Source organism: Nanorana parkeri, unplaced genomic scaffold (assembly GCF_000935625.1).
Source record: "Nanorana parkeri isolate BGI_ZX_2015 unplaced genomic scaffold, ASM93562v1 scaffold13, whole genome shotgun sequence".
Classification (NCBI taxonomy): domain Eukaryota; kingdom Metazoa; phylum Chordata; class Amphibia; order Anura; family Dicroglossidae; genus Nanorana; species Nanorana parkeri.
Genome location: NW_017306281.1, coordinates 1290055 through 1309836, shown reverse-complemented (window position 1 = coordinate 1309836; position 19782 = coordinate 1290055). Strand labels below are relative to the sequence as shown.

General features: G+C 40.5%; 1 protein-coding gene across 1 annotated transcript in view; it reads left to right on the top strand.

Moving 5' to 3' along the window:
* The window catches only part of CLIP1 (CAP-Gly domain containing linker protein 1), a 126410-nt gene extending 110910 nt beyond the window's left edge, over positions 1–15500 (top strand). Inside the window, exons 23-26 of the mRNA XM_018557458.1 lie at positions 7545–7704; positions 11103–11158; positions 11827–11954; positions 14451–15500. Coding sequence (XP_018412960.1) covers positions 7545–7704; positions 11103–11158; positions 11827–11954; positions 14451–14679 — 573 coding nt within the window. The 3' untranslated portion in view covers positions 14680–15500. The remainder of the gene's footprint in view (positions 1–7544; positions 7705–11102; positions 11159–11826; positions 11955–14450) is intronic.
* The last annotated feature ends 4282 nt before the right edge of the window (positions 15501–19782 follow it).

The window sequence follows — 19782 nt, the reverse complement described above, 5'->3', positions numbered from 1 at the left end:
AACCATTTAAGCCTTCATGCACATTTCACATATTTTCAGACAGTGTAATTCAAACATCTGAGGCACAGAAGGGTATATTGTCACCTCTCATTATTTGTGCTTCTACTTATATTCTTCTTGACACCTTTTGCAAAGGATGAATAGACCTAATCCAATCATCATATTCTTACTCTATAAACATGGAGCATTTTCGAATGACGAAATGAAATTGTCATTTTACCGCTACCTACAAGGCAGCCCTACCTGACCTAGGGATTTAGTCTAGTGCACATTTGTTCTACGGCAATGGACACCAAAGTTTAGATTCTCCACTTGCTACTCTACTTTTTGTGTTCATGTGCCAAGTCGTCAGTATGTTGCTTCTTTTTACTTTATTTAATATGGCATTGTGTTTCTTGTAATGGAAATCAAAGGTCTTGAAATTCCCACCAGTAGTTAGGGATTGAAGGGATAGCGCTTATCGTTTTAGTCAACTACACACGTGGTCACACTTTGGAAACAAACTATTTTAGTAGCATTTTTATTTTAATCAATCTCAAGTGTTTTCCATGTAGTTAGTACTTTAAATATATACCTGGTCACTTTACTCATACCAGATTAATATTTTTAAATTGCAAAGTTTTAGTTTGTATTAAAAGTTAACTTTAGAGTAAGTTCATGCAGTGCCGCCTTTAATTTCTTTTTTTCAACCAAGATACACCAAGTGATCACATAGCTGTACTATATTAAGCAAGTGGAAAGCTGTCATAGACTGGAATTTGTGTGTTAATTCCACTGACAGGAGATAAATTACAGCATTAATAATACCACTGAAGAGGACCAGCTGATCCTTCCATCATCATACCCAATGCTTTGCATGATTTTTGTGCAGTAAAGCTGTGCATGTTATTGTGTGTCTCTTGGTAACTTCACTAAAAGTTTTCTGCTGTATTGATTTTTAAAAAAAAGCATAAATCTGTGTTTTGATATTTGAATGTAATAAGTTATGTAAATGTGAGATTTACCTTTTTTGTTTTCCCACAGGATTTGTATTGCTTAAAAGCTTTTTAGAAAACCCTTTTAAAGTGTCACCCAGGAGGTGAATGGAGGCAGTAATGGTAATCTGCTTATCACCCTTCGCCACAGTGCCCTAATGAGGCAATCTAAGCGCTTACAGTAAACACATCTTCCTTCTGTCTGCTATAAGAAGATTCCCTATAGACTTCCACAGGAAATCTTCTGTCTGGCACACAGATTAGGAAGACATTTATCCAGAATTGCTTTGCATTGGGGCCAAAAGGCACAGGATAGAGACAGATTTATACCACTGCTTCCTCTCCACCCAAAAACCTGGCTGCAGATCCCCTCATTTTTTACTTTCTTCCTAGGAAGTAGTACTTTGCACTGCACATACTGTTGGCGCTATATAAATCCTGTATAATAATTTATGGCATGATTTTAGTACAGACCATTTCCTAATATGTTCTCTAGTTACTTCTTTCTTGTTTGGTTTTTTACTTTGCTTCACACAGTGAATCTATTCTAAAGAAAGAGTTTGGTGAAGAGAAGTCCTCTCTACAGAAGTCTCTCTCCAGTACCAGTGCCTTGATCACTGAAAAGGACAAAGAACTGGAAAGACTTCGAAAGGAGGTAAGAGCTGGTACTAAACAGCAACGTGTTTTCCGCTGTCCACAGTTAGCTGTATGGAATCCATGGGATGGATGGACAGGTCTTAGCTAAACATATAACAACACATCTCCTATTTAAGCAGTTTGTGATCTGTTTCTTCAGTGACTACCTTCCATGCTTTGTTCTCATGTCTGGCCTGCATTTACACTGCACTTGTAAACAAAGCAATCTTTACATTAACACAGGGCTGTGATGATAGCTTTCAAAGAAATATATGAGTTAGAGGTATCTGGTTATATTATAACATTTGCATGGAATCTCTGGATGTGTTAGCAGTGCAGTTAGCTGCTTTATTTAGATACGTAATTTGCATTCATAATCCCTAGAAAATGTTAGCTTAGTTTCAGGGAGGTAATGCAACTTCTGGTTTTAAATTACCTTAAAGCTAATTGTATCTGTAAAAAATAAGTCAAGGCAACTGGACTCGCTGTATTTTTCTTGAAGAAGTTTCACTGGTCATCCAACCAGCTTACTCAGTTCGGAATGAATGTTACAAAAATTCTATGGCAATAAATGTGGTGAATGTCGCTCCAATCCACATAATCTGTTAAGCGCAACCAGGTGTTTATTGCATTTGCATAATTAGAGCTAGTGGGTGTTATTAACCTGCCAAGAGAGAGGTTAAAACAGCATTGTATGTAGCAGACTCAAGATGTCTTTCCCGTCTCCCCCCCTCCACCTCTATTCAAGCTTGGCTTCTCGATTTTTACATAAATGGCATCTGTTTGAAATAAAATTACCACCACCCCAAGTAAAGACCAAAAAACACAATAGGGAGATAGATTACACACACATATAGAATAATCATACTCTTAACTAAAATATACTGGGGGGGTATTTATCAAAACTGGAGCAGAGAGAATCTGGATCAGCTGTGCATGACAACCAATCTTCTGATTCTCTCTTCAGTTTGTTCAGTTAAGATTTGAAAATGAAAGATAAAAGCTGATTGGTCGCCATGCACAGCTGCTCCAGATGGTCTCTGCCCCGGTTTTGATAAATCACCCTCACATCTACCAATGGCGATTTCACATAAACCTCATATAGTAACAGGAAGTCAGCTTTGTTTTTTTTAAATATAGCTCCCACTACCCTACTTTTAAATATCCTGCTCTGCTAATCTCCAGAAAATTAGTGCAGATTAATTTATGAAAGTATCTGAACCTTTTTTCTGTCATGTAATTAGTTTTAATTCTTGTGCATTTGGCTTTCTGGTGACGAAAGTCGATGTTGACTCATTAAAGATCTTTCTTCTGGAATAAGCGACAACTGTGCGTTGGATTTCTGTGCAGCTGACATGCCGAAGGCACAATAGCTTTTTTCTTCTTTGAATCAATCTGAGACAGTTATTCATGGCCTTTTGAAGCCGTAATTAAATGCATGATCCATTTAGTGATGGTTTGAATGCTGCATGAGTACACAGCTTGACCGTAAGACACCAGCGATTTTTACCGATTCCAAAGAGTAACAATGGATGTAAAGGTTAGTTTACATGGTGTGTGTGGGTTGTTGAGTGGCATATTTAGGTGTTTAGATACTGTAGATGTTGTTTTCCTGGATATAATACCTTGCTGGCTGTTTTGGTTGTGCTGTAGATTCATATTTATAGAACAAAGGTGTAAAGTATAAATATACAAAATTACTTCTCTTAGTTTAGTTTGTATGTAAACACATTCCTGTGTCTTTTTTTTCTTTTTAGATTAAGAATATAATAGATTAAGAGTATAATATATGTATAATAATGTGATCAGCCTAAACTAGAATTCAAGGTTTGCTGAAAACAGTGTTTTCCAGTTGCTTTTTCCTTTAGTCTTTTAACCATTTTGTCGCTGGGACAATTTTTCCATTTTTTACCCACATGGTAAAATGCACATTATTACCGTGAACATGTACTAAAGACCCCAAAAACATACTTTCTCAAAGAAGCCCTTTCAAATAGAAAAGGGTGGTAGTCTCCATTTTATGTTGCACTATATATGCACCATGTTTATTAAATGTAATTTTTTTTAAATTAAAATTTACAAATTTTTTGATGCTATGGAAAAGGAATTCAGTGGAGTTCCAGCTGCCCATATTAGTTCTATTGAATATAGGAAAATATGCTGTCAAATTTTAACACAGCATTACAGTAGTTATTGTCTGACCCTATGGTAATTGTCGTAAGAGGTTTATAGTTTTTAGAAATATGTGCACTGCTATTGCGGAGCACCTTCTGAATATGCCTTTCTGGCGTCAATACTTTGCGTCGCTGCTCTGAAAAAAGCATTTAGCAGCCAAAGTCAGTGAAGTCACAACTCATAATTGTTCCACATTAGTCCTATACTGAGGATATGGGAGTAGCACGACAGCCAGGTTACTAGCTTTTTCAGGGGAAGATCTAAGTAACGACAGCTGCCATATTTCCTCAGTACAGGTTTCTGGCTACATTTTTATTTAAAGGAGAAATATGAGGTGAGTGAATTACCCTCATCCCCATAGTTAGAGCCGATGTGTGATATTGAAACTGTCACATGTCGGCTCTATGGACCGGGAAGTGAGCGAAAACATACCGCCGCTCGCTCACTTACTTCCTGATCATCTCCCTGCAGAGAGCGGTGACTATCAGTCACTGCTCCCCGCAGGGATTCCCCCCCCCCCCCCCTTCGATCCTCCAGCGCTGACTGGAGGGATGGAAGGGGGAGGGAGCGGTCATAGCTGGCTCTGCCTATCAGCCAGCAGGGTGGATCAAGATAGTATCGACTACTGCGCCGCTCTCAGCATATAACTGTCCTATATGCAGAGTTTTGGGTCGGGGAGGACAGTAGGGTCATGGGAAGACATATACTAAAGAAAACTATGGGGAAAAAAGGTTACCCTATAGTTCTCTTTTAAATGTCAATATTTGTTGACTTGATGGACTAATGTCTTTATTCAACCTCAAATACTATGTAACTATGTTTCTATGTGGGTGTTAAGAATCCTCCAAGTTAAGGTTTGTAAAGTGCTGCTAAGTAAATAGTTTATACAGTGGGTATAGAAAAGAATCGCCCCCCTTTTAAAAACACACTTTGTTGCTTTGCAGCCTGAAATGAAGACAGATACAGTTTTTGTTTTATCCAGCTGTATTTACTCAATGCAACTTATAACATCCAAGTGAAAGATATAACACCAACATGTCAGAAATTGTTTTTTAAAAATTCAAAAACAGAATCACTGTTTTTGCTGGGTGGTTTGGGTCATTGTCATGTTGGAAGGTAAACCTTCTTCCCATTGACAACTTTCTGGCAGAGGGCAGCAGATTTTCCTCAAGAATTTGACAGAATTTTGCCCCATCCATTTTTCCTTCTATCCTGACAAGTGCTCCAGTCCCTGCTGCAGAGAAACACCCCCATGCTTTGTAGGAATGGTGGTATTTGGATGGTGAGCTGTAGTGGATTTCCGCCAGACATATCGTTTGGTGTTTAATTTTAGTCTCATGTGACCACAACACCTTTTTCCATGTGGCCTCAGAATCTTCATGGTGCCTATTGGCAAAGCGTAGTCATGACTGCATGTGGCCTTTCTTGAGGAGTGGCTTTTTTTTCTTGCAACCCTCCCATACAAGCCACATTTGTGGAGAATGTGTTATATTGTTGTTAGGGATGCACCAATACCAGTTTTTCGGTATCGAGTACAAGTACCAATGCTTTGCTTTAGGTACTTGCCAACACCAGTACCGATGCCGGTGCTTCCGCTGGGATGTAGCATGCTTCCCGGGCAATAAGGAAACCGGGCGGTGGGTAATGACATACACGGGAAGCCGGCTCCATGTTGTTTGGCTGGCATGATTGTGATTGGCCAGGAAACCGACTTCCCAGCCAATCGGCATCGAGCCAGCTTCACGGCCAATCAGGAAGCCAAGCGACGATTAATTACCCTGCCTCCTGGCCAAGAAGCCGGCTTTCCAGCCAATAGGCATCGAGCCGGCTGTTCGGCCAGCTCGATGCTGTTTGGCCTGCTTCCCGGCCAATCAGGAAGACAAGAGGCGGGTCATTACTCGCCGCCCAGCTTCATGATCGCACGGTAATCTGGCTCCATGTTCCCCTACGGCACTGCCGGTCAGAGGAAATGTTCCTCTGACTGTAAATTCCGGTATCGGGTAAGGTATCAGAGCATTTGTACTCTCCCAAATACTCGGCATCTGTACCAATACTAGTATCGGTATCAGTGCATTCCTAATTGTTGTCACATGCACACAATGAACACTCTTTGTCATAAATTCCTGCAACCGCTTTAGAGTTGCTGTAGGCCTCTTGGTAGCCTCTCTGACCAGTTTCCTCCTGGCTCTTTCATCCAGTTTGGAGCAATGTCCTGATCCAGGGAGGGTCTGTGTTGTACCAAATACCTTCCACTTCTAAATATTAGACTTTACTAGGCCTAGGCTTTTAGGAATTGATAAAACCTTTTTATTTTTTTTGTATCCATCTCCTGACTTGTGCCTGTCCACAACTTTATCCTGGAGATCTTTTGACAGTGCCTTGCCACCCATAGGTTATTGTTTGCTTCAGTTGCACTACCAGTGACTGAAATGCTCCAGGAGAGCTCTTTTCATGCCGAGCTAAACAAAATGACCCCCACAGCTGATCACAGTTGAAAGTCAAATGGCTTTGTGTGCCATTGAGAAGGTGATTAGCTACACCTGATTTGATTTTACAATTGATTTTTAGGAAGTGGTGATCCTTTTTCCAACTCAGTGTTATATCTTTCACTTAGATGGTATAAGTTGCACTGAGTAAATACAGCTGGATAAAACAAAAACTGTGTCTGTCTTCATTTCAGGCTGCAAAGCAACAAAATGTGAATATTTTAACTGCTTGCCGTCTGCCCCTTGTAAAAAAAACAGACGGACGGCAAGCTCCCATTGGCGGGTCGCCGTAAATTAATGCCTTTTTCTTCTACTCACGCGTGCCCTCTAGCTGTCAAAAAACTGTCAAATGCAAACAGCTGTTTCAGATACAAGTGATCGGCGGCTCTATAGCCGTCCGATCGCTTGTACGCGCTGCCCTGCGTGTGCCCTCCTGCAGTGCCACCGCCCCCCCTCCTGCACCCTCACCTTAAATCCCGGGCTCCGCTACCCCCTCTGCGGCCCGAGACCAGCTCAGGTGGGTGTCGGGAGGAAGATGGGAGGGAGATCTGCACCTTCCTCCTTGCTGATCCCCTCTGACGTCTGAATGCGGAAGTTGATGTGTATTACATTACTTCTGCATTCAGCAGTCATTTCTCTGGCTGCTATAGCCTGAGAAGAAGCTTCATCAGCTTCTTTGGAGGTCCCCAGGTGACCGGGGTATTAGAGACCCCCTAATGTCTCCATAAAGAGGACCTGTCAGTGTGCCTGTGCTATCACATAGGGAGCTAACAATCCCCCTATGTGGAAAAAGTTTTTTTTTTAAATGTTGCATATAAAAAAAAAAATTTAAACCCAAATTTTTTTGTTACCCCCCGCCCCCTATGTGATAGCAATAACGTTAAGGGAGGGGGGTAAGTCACATATAAAAAAATGTAAAAATAATGTTTGTTTTTTTTTAAGTCCCCCCACCCCCACGTTTATGCACATGTAAACCTAAATACGCCTCAGGTGCGCCAGTGGTGATTAAATACCATCAAAAAAAATACTGAAAAATGGCCTGGACAGGAAGGGGGTTTAATACCTCGGTCAGCAAGTGGTTAAAAGGGGGTGATTCTTTTCTATACCCACTGTAGATGATCTTGATCTGTTTAGGAGTATTAAATACAGAGTGGATTCCACTGAATTTTAAAACTGCATTTGTCATAGGAGCTACTCTTTGTGTCCATTTCATACATGTGTCAGCATTGTGCGTTAGTCCAGGCACTAAGCCGACTTGTGCATTTCTCCCTAGGTTACAGTACTGCGCGGAGAGAATGAGTCTGCAAGAAGCTTGCTGTCAGCACTGAAGTCATTGGAGTCTGAAAAAGTCAAGCTGGAAATAAAGGTGCAGAATCTGGAGAAGGAACTCATCCAGAACAAGACACAGCTCAACAATTTATCAAACTCATCAGGTAGATGCTTTTTGCGGTATGCTGAACATGTATATTGAACTGTGAACTGCACCAGTAAAATGTCAGGACCCATTTAGGCATGTGTGTTCTGTCAACGTGCGTTTACTTTGTGCATTGACACACGTCTCTAATTTATTTTTAAATGTATACTTTGGAGTGGTTAGAGTTAACAGCCGTTGACAAAGGCTTGTTAATATCTGTTGCCAGGGCATTACAATGCTTGTAGCATGTGTTTTGATATGCATGTCCACTGACTTTGTGGGCCTCACAATGTACTTAAAAGCAGAAATAAAGGACGTTTCATTTTTCAAAACATACTGCCTGTGGCACGAATATGAGAGCAGTCACTATTTTTATTATGGGGACATTGTACACGTGTGTTTTTAGCAGGTTGCAACATGTGCATTAAAGTGCAACAGTGTACATAGGCCCCAAGGGCCTGATTCAGTGTTGTGAGGTAACCTTCGTTGTTTTCAAATACCCGATCAAGGGCTCTATTTTATTTTTTCAAATCCTCTGCTATTGATAGACTGTTTGCGTACACTTTATTACCCTTTACCAGGCGTGACACTTTGGAATACCAGGCTATATATGTGAGCTCTACATAGTTAACTTTAAGCCCTCATTCACACAGGTAATGGCCAGCCTGTACCCATCCGTGCTGCGTGCACGACCGTATCGGGCAGCTCCCAAGAAGGACAGGTGCTGTGTGTGATTTGTACGGAGCAGCCTGTTCTTCTCTATGGCATTAGGAGGCGGCCGTACACTGCCCTACACTCACCCGACCTGCCTGTCCGTGCGGATGTCCGTAGTCGTACGCTGACGGCATGGATCCTGTCTACGTCCGAGCAGGGACACCCGCACTCTTACGGACGTTCAGGTCAGGTGAGCTCAGGGGGGCGTACGGTCGTGTACTCCCATAGAGAAAGACAGGCTGCTGCGTACAAATCACAGGAAGCTGCCCGATACGGCCGTGCACGGAGCTGTACAGGCCGGCCATTACCTGTGTGAATGAGAGCTAACAGGACAGAGGTTTTGGATTGAGTCTGTCAATATTGCCTCTGTTTCCGGGCTCTGACAATTGTAATGCAAATCTGTAGTACAAAGACAAAATGCAGCGACCTTGTTAATTTAAATGCGTTACATGTGATATATTTTTGTGTATAATACAGTACTGTGCAAAAAGTTATTGGATGGTGTGAAAAATGCTGTAATGTAAGAATGCTTTCTAAAATATATATATATTTTTTATTTTTATCAATTTCCAAAATGCAAAGTGAGTGAACAGAAGAAAAATCTAAATCAAATCAATATTTGGTGTGACTACAATTTTTGCTGTAAACCAGCATCAATTCTTAAGGTGCCCATACACTGTGCGATTATCGCAGGATAATCGCGGGTAATCCCGCAATCTTACGATAATTGCAAAGTGTATGGCAGACGTGCAACCGTTTTTACTGTACGGTCGCACTTCTTTTGTCTAAGGAGCACGTTCGAAAACCAGCCGAAAATCGTAAGATTTTCGGCTGGTTTGTGGCATGCTCGGGAGACAAATGCTAGGTCTCTCCCAGAGATGTCAAAGCAGACTGGGCTTTCAAGATGTGCTGTTTAAGATCTTTTGAAGAAGCACAAAGAAATGGGCAATGATGAGGACCGTAGACACAGTGGTCAGTCAAGGAAACCTAATGCAGCTGATGAAAGACACATCATGCTTACTTCCCTTTGACATCGGAAGATGTCCGTCAGTGCCATCAGCACTGAACTGGCGGAAACCAGTGGGACCCAGGTACACCCATCTACTGTCTGGAGATGTCCAGCCAGAAGGGGTCTTCATGGAAGAATTGCAGCCAAAAAGCCATACCTCCGACATGGAATGCTTAGTGACTCAAGTATGCATGAAAACATAGGAACTGGGGTGGGGAAAAGGACTGGTGAGTCAAAATTTGAAATATTTGGCTGTAGCAGGAGGCAGTTTCTTCACCGAAGGGCTGCAGAGCAGTACAATAATGAGTGACTGCAGCAACAGTGAAGAAGGGTGGAGGTTCCTTACAAGTCTGGGGCTGTATTTCTGTAAATGGAGTTGGAGATTTGGTCAGGATCAATGGTGTCCTCAATGCTGAGAAATACAAGCAGATACTTAAACATCATGTCATACCATCAGGGAGGCATGTGATTGGCCCCAAATGTATTCTGCAGCAGGACAACGACCCCAAACATGCAGCCAACAAAGAACCACCTTCAGCGTAAAGAAGAACAAGGAGTCCTGGAAGTGATGGTTTGGCCCCCACAGAGCCCTGATCTCAACATCATGAAGTCTGTCTGGGATTACATGAAGAGACAGAAGGATATGAGGCAGCCGACATCCACAGGGTGCTCACAACAAATATTGATTTGATTTGGATTTCTCTTCTGTTCATTTTCTTTCCATTTCCTTTGTTAAATGATGAAAAAACAACTAACGGTTTTATTCCTGAAAGCATTCTTTACAGCATTTTTCCACACCTGACTAAAACATTTGCACAGTACTGCATGTCTAATGATTTATTATAAATGGTCTATAATGGACACTGTGCTGCAGTGTTAGTTTACATATTGAAAGAGTCCAAGCAAAATATGTGCCCGTTCCAGAACAGGGAAGTTAGGGGATATAACAAACAATGCTAAATAAGTGTCTTAGCGGGCAGTATGTGCACGGGAGGAGAGCGGGCAGTATGTAATTCCCAGGGAGTTCATTTTCCGTGCTATCAGACCAATAAAAGCAAATAAAAAACAGCATTACCAATCAGGTAATATAATATGCAATAATAAACAAATATGGCTGCTCATATATATATACATACACACACACACACTTCCACTAAGGATACAGTTCCTGTCATATGGTGATAAAGTTTACTCTCCATACTGTATCTGTGTAGGATCCGTGTTGTTGCCCTAGGGCATGAAGTAACTACAGAACCCCTACCCGTCTCATCTTTATAAACATAGGGGGGGGGAAGGTGTCCACATCCACAGAAAACACTGGAAACCATTTAACTGATAATAGTCAGTAGAGGCAAAGCCCACAGTCACAAGTTTTCTGGTAGGATCAACAAGTACTTTTTGAACTTATCGAACAGACCTTACAAAACACTTTCAATTTAACATTTATGTATTTAACAGACCAAAGGGGAGCAAATAAAATAATTTCATTGTATGTAAACCCCACTTTATTTCTGTATTTGGATGGCTTTCTGGAGCTATGTTTAAATGAGTGAGCAAAGGGAGAAAACCTCATTCAGATAACTGATTGCCGTTACATGATTATCTTGCTAGCCAGGTTCTTTATTCACATTATATTGTGTTTTTTGCATTTTTTTCACTGTATTAAAGATTTTTTACAATTTTCTTTAAATTAGGTGATGCCTCATTCAGCAGCCAGTGCCCGGAGGAACAGGCATCCTTGGAAAGCCAGGTAAAAAAATCAATGTATGAAGGTTGTAGTGCCAACATTCATATCCATGTATACACTCACATCTATCTGGCTGGCTACATGTGTTGTATGGTTTTTATCTACACATTCCTGAAGTCCTGATGGATTCATATAATGTATTTAGGGCTGTGGAAATTAAAGATTAATTTCTCGATTTAATAGTTAAACTTTTTGATCGATTAAAATTATTTTGATAGCTAATGAAAACATTCATCTCTCGGCCAGCTTCCGGGAGTCTGCTGGATTAGTGTGATCCTAGTTCATTTTATTACTTCATTGCTGTGCTGTATGTGTATAGGCCAATGTAGTTGGATCTGTATGTGCGTTATTGATTTAAATTTTTTTTCGATTAATCGAATATACGAAAATTGTAATCATTAACAGCCCTAATGTATTGCTAATTTAGTGTAGCATCCACCATGTCTTGAAAGGGTTTAGAACAAGGACTCCTTGGTTAATATGGTGTATGCCTTCAGTATTGTTTTGAGACTGCAAAAATGCCTCAGGGGAAACCTAAAAGCCACCAAACATTAAACACATGCGTCATTACAATAAAATAACAATAAACTAAGAAAATGCCTCCTTAGTTGTTAAAACCAGCATATCCTCATTAATGTTAAATATTTGTTTTTTTTTCTGTTACCTGCCAGATTGATTTTCTGAATTCGGTAATTGTTGACCTTCAAAAGAAAAATGATGATTTGAAACTGAAGATTGATCAGATGGTTGAAGCATCACTAAATGGGAACGATGTTGAAGATTTGGACAACCATGAAGGGTATTAGAAATAATTTTTATGACATTTATTATTAATGTAAATTCAGTTGACATGGATATAAACTGCCTCGTTTTTGCATTTTATGACATTTTCTACAATTATTGTTGCCCCATCCTTCATTTCTTATTTTTACAATTCTTCACTTGTCTGTGTCTTTCTGGCCCTTCCTTTGTTTTTCAAATGTTGTAAGTTGCTTTTGGCAATCTATATACCACGCAGGCTCTGTTTGCTTAGACAAAATGGCTGTTGGCTTAACCCTAGCTATATCATAAGCAGTGATGCGTGGCAGCTTGGTGCGAGTTCCCCCAAGGGGTAGGGAATGTCCCTGCTGCAACTTATTGGACCGGGGGGTTGTCAGTACAGTTTTGTGTGGGCATGGTCAAATCCTGGCAAACTGGGTTCACACCAAGCCACCACACATCTCTAATCATAAATGGAGGCATTCTGCAGATCATAGAAAATCCAGTGGAGAAATGTGTTTTTTAATATCCGAGGCAAGACTACTGCAGTGGAATTTGCAATATAAAGTATCCAATAGCTTGTAAGTTTGTAAAGTTCAATCTTGTCAATTGATTAGGCAAGCCTTTTTTTAGGAGGATGCCTGACCTTCCAGCCGTCCGGTAGAAGATTGGTTTCAATGCTATATGGGTTTGCTGATCCTCTAATGTGTTGGTGGGGGCTCGTGATGTGACTGTGTAGATGGTAACCCAGGTGCTCGTGGCTCGTCCTGGAGAAAAGAGAACTTGGGTGGCCAGCCTTCACTGTGATGAGTAGTCCTTTTAGTAAAACGAATCTGACAGTATGTATTGGCAAAAAGAAGGTGCAAAGTTTACCCACTTCCAGCGAGTTCACGTAAATACACATCATCCTCTGGAAGTGTTTATACCAAGAACCATTCTGCAACTGCAGCCATGTTCTTGGTACCGTTTTAAACAGCAGACGATTGCTGTTAAAATTCAAGCGATCCCCCCTCCGCCGCCGGCGCCCTGGGCTCCACCGTCCCCCGTGTGAGCCCGGGACCGATGTGGTGGGTCTCCCATGATGGATCATAGGGAGATTAGCCAGCTTCCTGCCGCTGATCTCTTCTCCGATCACTGGACCCATAAGTGATGTGCATTACAAAAAAGCAAAGTCCCCCGCCCCCCACATGCACGCACATACAACACAAACATGTGTCGGATGCGCCTATGTGCAAAAACGAAAATTGCAACACACATGTTGCATATAGTAGCGAGCATCAGAGTCAGAGCAATAATTCTAGGTCCATCAATCACTGTTAACACTATACTGATGGGCCGTAAAAGCGTTTAAAGGGTCGTCTATGGGAAATTTTGGTTATTGTAGTTTTTTTGCGGTTTCACGGACGCACGCAATTTTAAGGCTTGCCATGTTTGGTATCAATTTACCCGGTGTGACCCCGTCTTTTATATTTTACCAAAAAATTAGAGAGGCAGACACAGCTGTCAATCAGGCAGCAGGGTGGACCCTGACAATATTGTCAGGATGTTTCCTGGCTGCAGTGCAGCTCTGTGCTGTCAGCATATAGCAGGCAATAACCCACTATATGCTGAGTTTTGGGTCACAAGAGAACATTAGTATAAAGAGAACTATGGCAAAAAAAAAGGTTGGGCCAAAGTTCTCTTTTAAAATGTTTGAGTGCTGTAACATGTTCTGGGAGTTAGTGTATGACAAGGCAGTTTTTTAAAAGCTTGGATAGAGTATAGAAGGGTAAATGCCTCTACCAATTTTTTTTGCAGTCTGTGTCCCTGCTGGACACAGACTGTCATAAGATATGGGAATATCTTCCCATATCTTATATGGCAATGGGAACATATATATATATATATATATGTATATGTGTATATATACACACACATACTAAGGGATGTGTGAGTGATTAATCCAAATACTGTATTTTTGACTCTGAAGGGTTGGTCTCCAACAACATTTCTGTACAGCAGTCACCTTTGTGTGTGTTGCTGATGGCATAATACAGGCTTCTGTTTTGGAAATCTAGTGTGGCTGTAGTAAACTGAATAGAGCCCTGGTTTCTATCTCAGGTTTTCATTTACGTTGGTTCCCCAGGATGACCAGGTAATGGGTAAATCATAGGAACTAGCAGATTGCAAGTACAGGGCTTTCCTTGGTAACCAATTCTGGTGGAAGATGTAGCAGCCTAGACTTCATCCAACTTTGTTCCGGCAAAGAAGTTCTGAATGCAGGCACCTAGAAGTGTTTTAAAAGTATCCACGACTAACCAGAAAATGGGGCATTTACCATCTTTGTAGCTCTACTCCCCAGGCAGTTTCTCCATGTTGGCTGCCATTGTACTATAAAGGATGTATGAAGATGACTTCTGGTAGTTTTCTGTGGGATAGATTGTGCAGGATACATTGTGTAATGTTCTGGACACTTGTATGTAAACCCACTTTAATTCGAACTGAGAATATTAGCTTTCAGTTGCTGAGTTTCATATACTGTATTCATTCTTTTCAGCTTAAATGGCACTCAGGCCATGAAGAAAGTGCCCCCTCGCCTTTTCTGCGATATCTGTGATTGTTTTGACCTTCATGATACAGAAGACTGCCCGACACAGACTCAGTTACCCGACTCTCCTCCTCATTCAAATTTCCATGGAAGCCGAAAGGAAGAGAGGCCATACTGTGACATCTGTGAGGTATTTGGCCACTGGACAAACAGCTGCAATGACGATGAGACCTTCTAACGGCACAAGTCTTTAGATGTCGGCCTTCTCTTGTATTGGTATATACCAACCTCACCAGCATTTCCTTTTATTGGCTGACCTGGGACTGTACTTTTCAAAGAATGAAATCTGCATTTGCATCATTATAGCATTTAAGGGCTTGCACAGTGACCTGCGTTTTGAAACCTCATGCAATGTTAGCCTTTGATTTAAGATTCACCAGAAGTTAGTACATGCATATTAATGCTCTGTTTCATATTTGCACTATTAGATTTACATATTTACATTTAAAATGCCTTCAACGTGTGACACTGGATGTAATTTACATATCAGGCTTTCATTTTCATCTTTTTTTTTCCTCACTAACGTCAAGAGTGATGAACAAATATAAGACAAGTACTGGTGTTTGGGATCACCAATGCTGCAAATGCTCATGATAAGTATGGACAACACTGTTAAAAATGAACAATGAAGACAGTTTCTTTAAATTGTTTGCCATGACACGATCAGTATTCAGGGGAGTGGGCAATGACAATATTTTAAACAATGCTGGAAGAGTGCAGTGTTGGAACAATACTGAAGTATTTTGTTTTGTTTGCTGTATGTTCAGAAGTTGTATAATTTCCCAAGGAGGGTTTTGGTGGGCAGGGGTGAGGTTAGCATGGTTTGGCAGTATGATTACTTCCCTTGTGCTCCAGTTCTGTCAATTAACAATCTTCTGCTGGTCAGTTGCTGGGTGATTGTTCTTCAGCTTCTTCTGCCAGTGAGTTAGACCCATCTTTTAGACATCTATAGATCCAAAGTTTGCATCATCAGATGGAGCTGCAAGACCATGTATAGTACAGAGGTGAATAACCCAATCCAGAACAAATCTAAAATACTCTTTTGTCATACCACAGTAGTCAATTATCCTCTGATTACCTTTTACAGCACTTGACTACACAGGTCACATGGTTTTTTGTTTTTTTTTATATCTGCCTTCGCTACCAGGGATCACTCCCTATGTTAGCACTTGTTTGTATGGCAAGTATTAATCATCAAGTTGGGTCTGAAAGCAAATTGCTTTACTTGCGACTGAAAGCTGTCTGACATCTCTGCAATTCCAACTGTCCATATGTTGATAAGGCAAGGTTACCATCAGTAAAAACAGTAATCGGATACAGTAAATTGATCTTCACCCTACCTATTCACACCTCCTGAGCCTTCATATTGGCCAGTAAGTTATGTGTTCACTAAAAGTATTACCCCAATGCTTCTTTTAATCTATGCAGCATTTAAACAGCCCGAGTTCACGATGGGTTTACTTTAACCACTCTGGAATTAGAAGTTGCTGCATTGGTTGATGATTTGTTTTTTTATATAGAGTTTTGCTCAGCCTCTCTGCTTCTCAATTGTTGAGATGAGATATCTGCCACATAAGAAGTGCACTGATAGCCAGACTCGCATATATGCATTGTAATGAGAAGCAGTAATGTACAGCCATTGTATTGCACTGCAAAGCAGGGAACTGAGTCTGTGTATGTAATATGCAAATATGGCTCATGTATAACTTTAAGCAAACAAACTGATTTATATCTGTATTTAAAAAATGATTTTACATGCATATAAAAAAGCATTAAAAAGACTGCTTGTCAAGTGCTTTTGCTTTTCTCAAACTCTAATAGCAATACTACAAGTACTTCAATAACCTCAGCCGCTGAGTCTTTTCAGTTTGGTAACTGAGAAGCAGTATAAATGGCGCTTTTGACCTGTGTGATTCAGAATGGAGCACATATTATCCTGGCTCATCTTCTGCAGGAGGCAACTGCTTTCAGACCATCAGCCCTCCCCTACCCTTGCAAGATTATATGTATGTATATATGCATATGTGTGTGTGTGTATGTATGTGTTTCAAACAAAGCCGCACTTTAAAAAGCTTCGAAGCCCCTTCAGCTCTGCATTCCAAACAACAATGGGAATTACAGGGTAGAAGAGATTGGCAAACAAGTCAGTCTACCATCTCAAGTCCAAATCCGTTTGTGCCTCTGATACTCTCACACCCAATTTGCGATGTCATGCAAAAATTTTATTCAAAGAAGATGATTATCATTTTTAAATGGGAGCTGGGTTTTATAAACCAAGAATTATTTAAAATGATCATTTGGTGTTTGTCTCTTGCTTTTTCTCCAATTCATCTTTCCTCATATCATACCAATGGTGTACTTGTCACCCTATGCTATTACTGTACAAAATTTGTTAATAGAGTATGTTGCTAAGTTAATAATTAGACAAGGAAACCTTGAATATGTATATGAACTGACTGTTGAATATGAGATGTATAGTAGATGTAAGAATGGATGAATGTAAATATACATATTCTATCCAAATAAAGGGTTCGAGACCTAATTAAAACAAATCTTTTTATTAATTTGATGTATTAATATCCAGTACATATTTATTGTTCTTGTTATATGTATGTTCTTAAGTGGGTTTCTTATATTGAGAATTCTGTACCTGGCTTTCTATGGACGACTTTGTAATCGGCTGTTTAAGCTGTGTTAACGTAACTGGTTTGTGGATGTTTCAGGGCAATGTAATAGAGGTATGGTACGTCAGAAAAAAATAAAGCTGATAACAGAATAACGTTTACATTTGTAATGCTTTAGTGTTTTTTTTTCCTGACACAGAACATGGCTCTTTGAAGTTGTTGTGTTGCATTTGGGTTCATTTTTCATTTCTTGTTCTATGTGCATTACATACCCCATACAGTTATGGAGTTTATACTCTGAGCAACACTCACCAACCTGAAAAACAAAGCTTGTACTTAGGAGTGCATTTGAGATCACAAGGGATGCCTAGGAATGAGCATGGGTCACAATTAGGGATGTTCAGATACCAAGTACCGTACGCGGTACACGTACAAGTACAGATACTTTTTGAGCTCTGAGACTAGACTAGAGAAAAATGCAAAAGTTAGGAGGCAGCTGTCATTAATAAGGAGCATACGGAGCTTCTGGGATTTGTACATCCCGGTTTTAATGTATGATTTGTTTTTTTTTATAAACGTATATAAAGTGATGTACCGATACCATTTTTGCAAGTACAAGTACTGATACTTGCCCAAGTACTCACAGATACAAGTACTGATACATTTTTGTTTATTGTCATGTGACAGTTTTTCTAACACAATACAGACTAATGATTTCAGGACAGTGATGGAGCGCCAGAGCCAGATCCCAGCTGCAACCGTTGCAACCCTGGTAGTTCTCATGAAAATGCCAGGTATCTGCACTGGTATCTGTGCATCCTTAGTCACAATCACAACCATCTACTTCCTTTTTGGTTTTTGTGGGTTAAATAAAGGGAACCATGGTGCCTCGTTGATTGGTGTGCATTTTAAAATGTAGTTGTTCTAAACGACATGGCTTATTGTGACATTTTATTTTTGGCATTTGTATAGCGCCAACAATTTATACATCGCTTTACAAACTGCGCATTCACCTAAGTCCCTGCCCTCAAGGAGCTTACAATCTAAGGTCCCTATCACGTTCAGGGCCAATTTAGACAGGAGCCAATTAACCTTCCAGCATGTCTTTGGAGTGTAGGAGGAAACTGGAGTACTCGGAGGAAACCCACACAAACACAGGGAGAACAAGCAAACTCCTTGCAGATAGTGTCCTGACCTGAATACAAACCGGAGACCCCAATGCTGTCCACTGTGACATATTTTTTTTAGTCATATGACATCTCAGAGCTGCAAAGGAAGTTTGGAGCTGGAAGATTTCCCTTGGCCAGATCCTGTGGTTACAAGTCTGAACAGGGAGCAGATAGCTGTCACTGACTGCAGATCCCACTGTGATTGATGTCTGATTTGTGACTTATCAGCAATCCAGAACATCTTATTTGTATGGGGCAGGGGACATATGCCACAAGCTCAGTCCTCCCCTACAGAAAGAAAACATTTGGGAAAGAAAATCAAAAGATTTAACCATTATCAACAGATCAACCTTTTTTAGGACAGGCTAGAACATTACCATGGGCTATGTCGTTTTAATAAACTATAATATTATTTGTGGATGACATAAGGGTTGGGACTAGCTGTAGATGATGTACAGTAAGCTCATTATTATACATCTGTGTAGCACTGACATATTCCACATGGCCGTTGATTGATTATATGAGCGATTTACATTTCTAGGGGGTGCATTTCTGAAGAGAGAACAATAAACCATTCACACACTCAATGTTCAATGGAGTTTAATAATAGTAATACTGTTGTTAAGGGACATAGTGCTAATGAGTGGATGGTACATATGTAGAAGAACGATTAGATAATTCTAGAATCTGTCAGGGCAGAATGACACATTTAGCTTTGTTTTAAAGAGCATATGTAGGCAATGGCTGAAAAATAATGAGCTCCTATTCCTATCCAACAAATGCTGCAGGCATTAAGGCAAGGATTATTTATTTTACCTTAATCTGAGCTCAATGTAATCCTGTATGTCAACAAGCACACACTGTAGAGGGTCATTGGGGGCCTGTGCTTTGTACCTTCACTGTTGTCTGCATTACCAGTCACATTCAAGCTTCCAAGGCTGGTTCCAATGTAATTGTTGTCTGCTCAAAATGTTTTAGCAGTGCCATTTTTTACAGCATACTTTTTTGTATGTGGTGAGAGCAAAGAGCTACATATAGTTACATAGTATTTGAGGTTGAATAAAGACATATGTCCATCAAGTCCAACCTATTGTGTGTGTGTGTGTGTGTGTGTGGGCGTAAAGATCCTCGCGTCATCTCGTTTTTAGGAGTACTTGTACCCCTGTATATTACCGTTTCTCAGGAAATCGTCCAAAAGCCTCTTGAATGATTCCAGACTATTAGCTGAAATCACTGCTTGCGGCAGTGAGTTCCAGACCCTAACCGCGCGAACTGAGAAGAATCCCCTTCGCCCCTTGTGTTTGAATTTTTTTTCTACCAGTTTTAGGTGGTGTCCTCTAATCTTTGTTACGGAATTAATCGTGAAGAGTTTATTGCTAATGTTGCTATGACTATGGAACATTTTGTATGTGAAAATCATGTCCCCCCTTAATCTCCTAAGTTCCAGCGTGAACATATTTAAATTTAGTAACCGTGTCTCATAGCTCT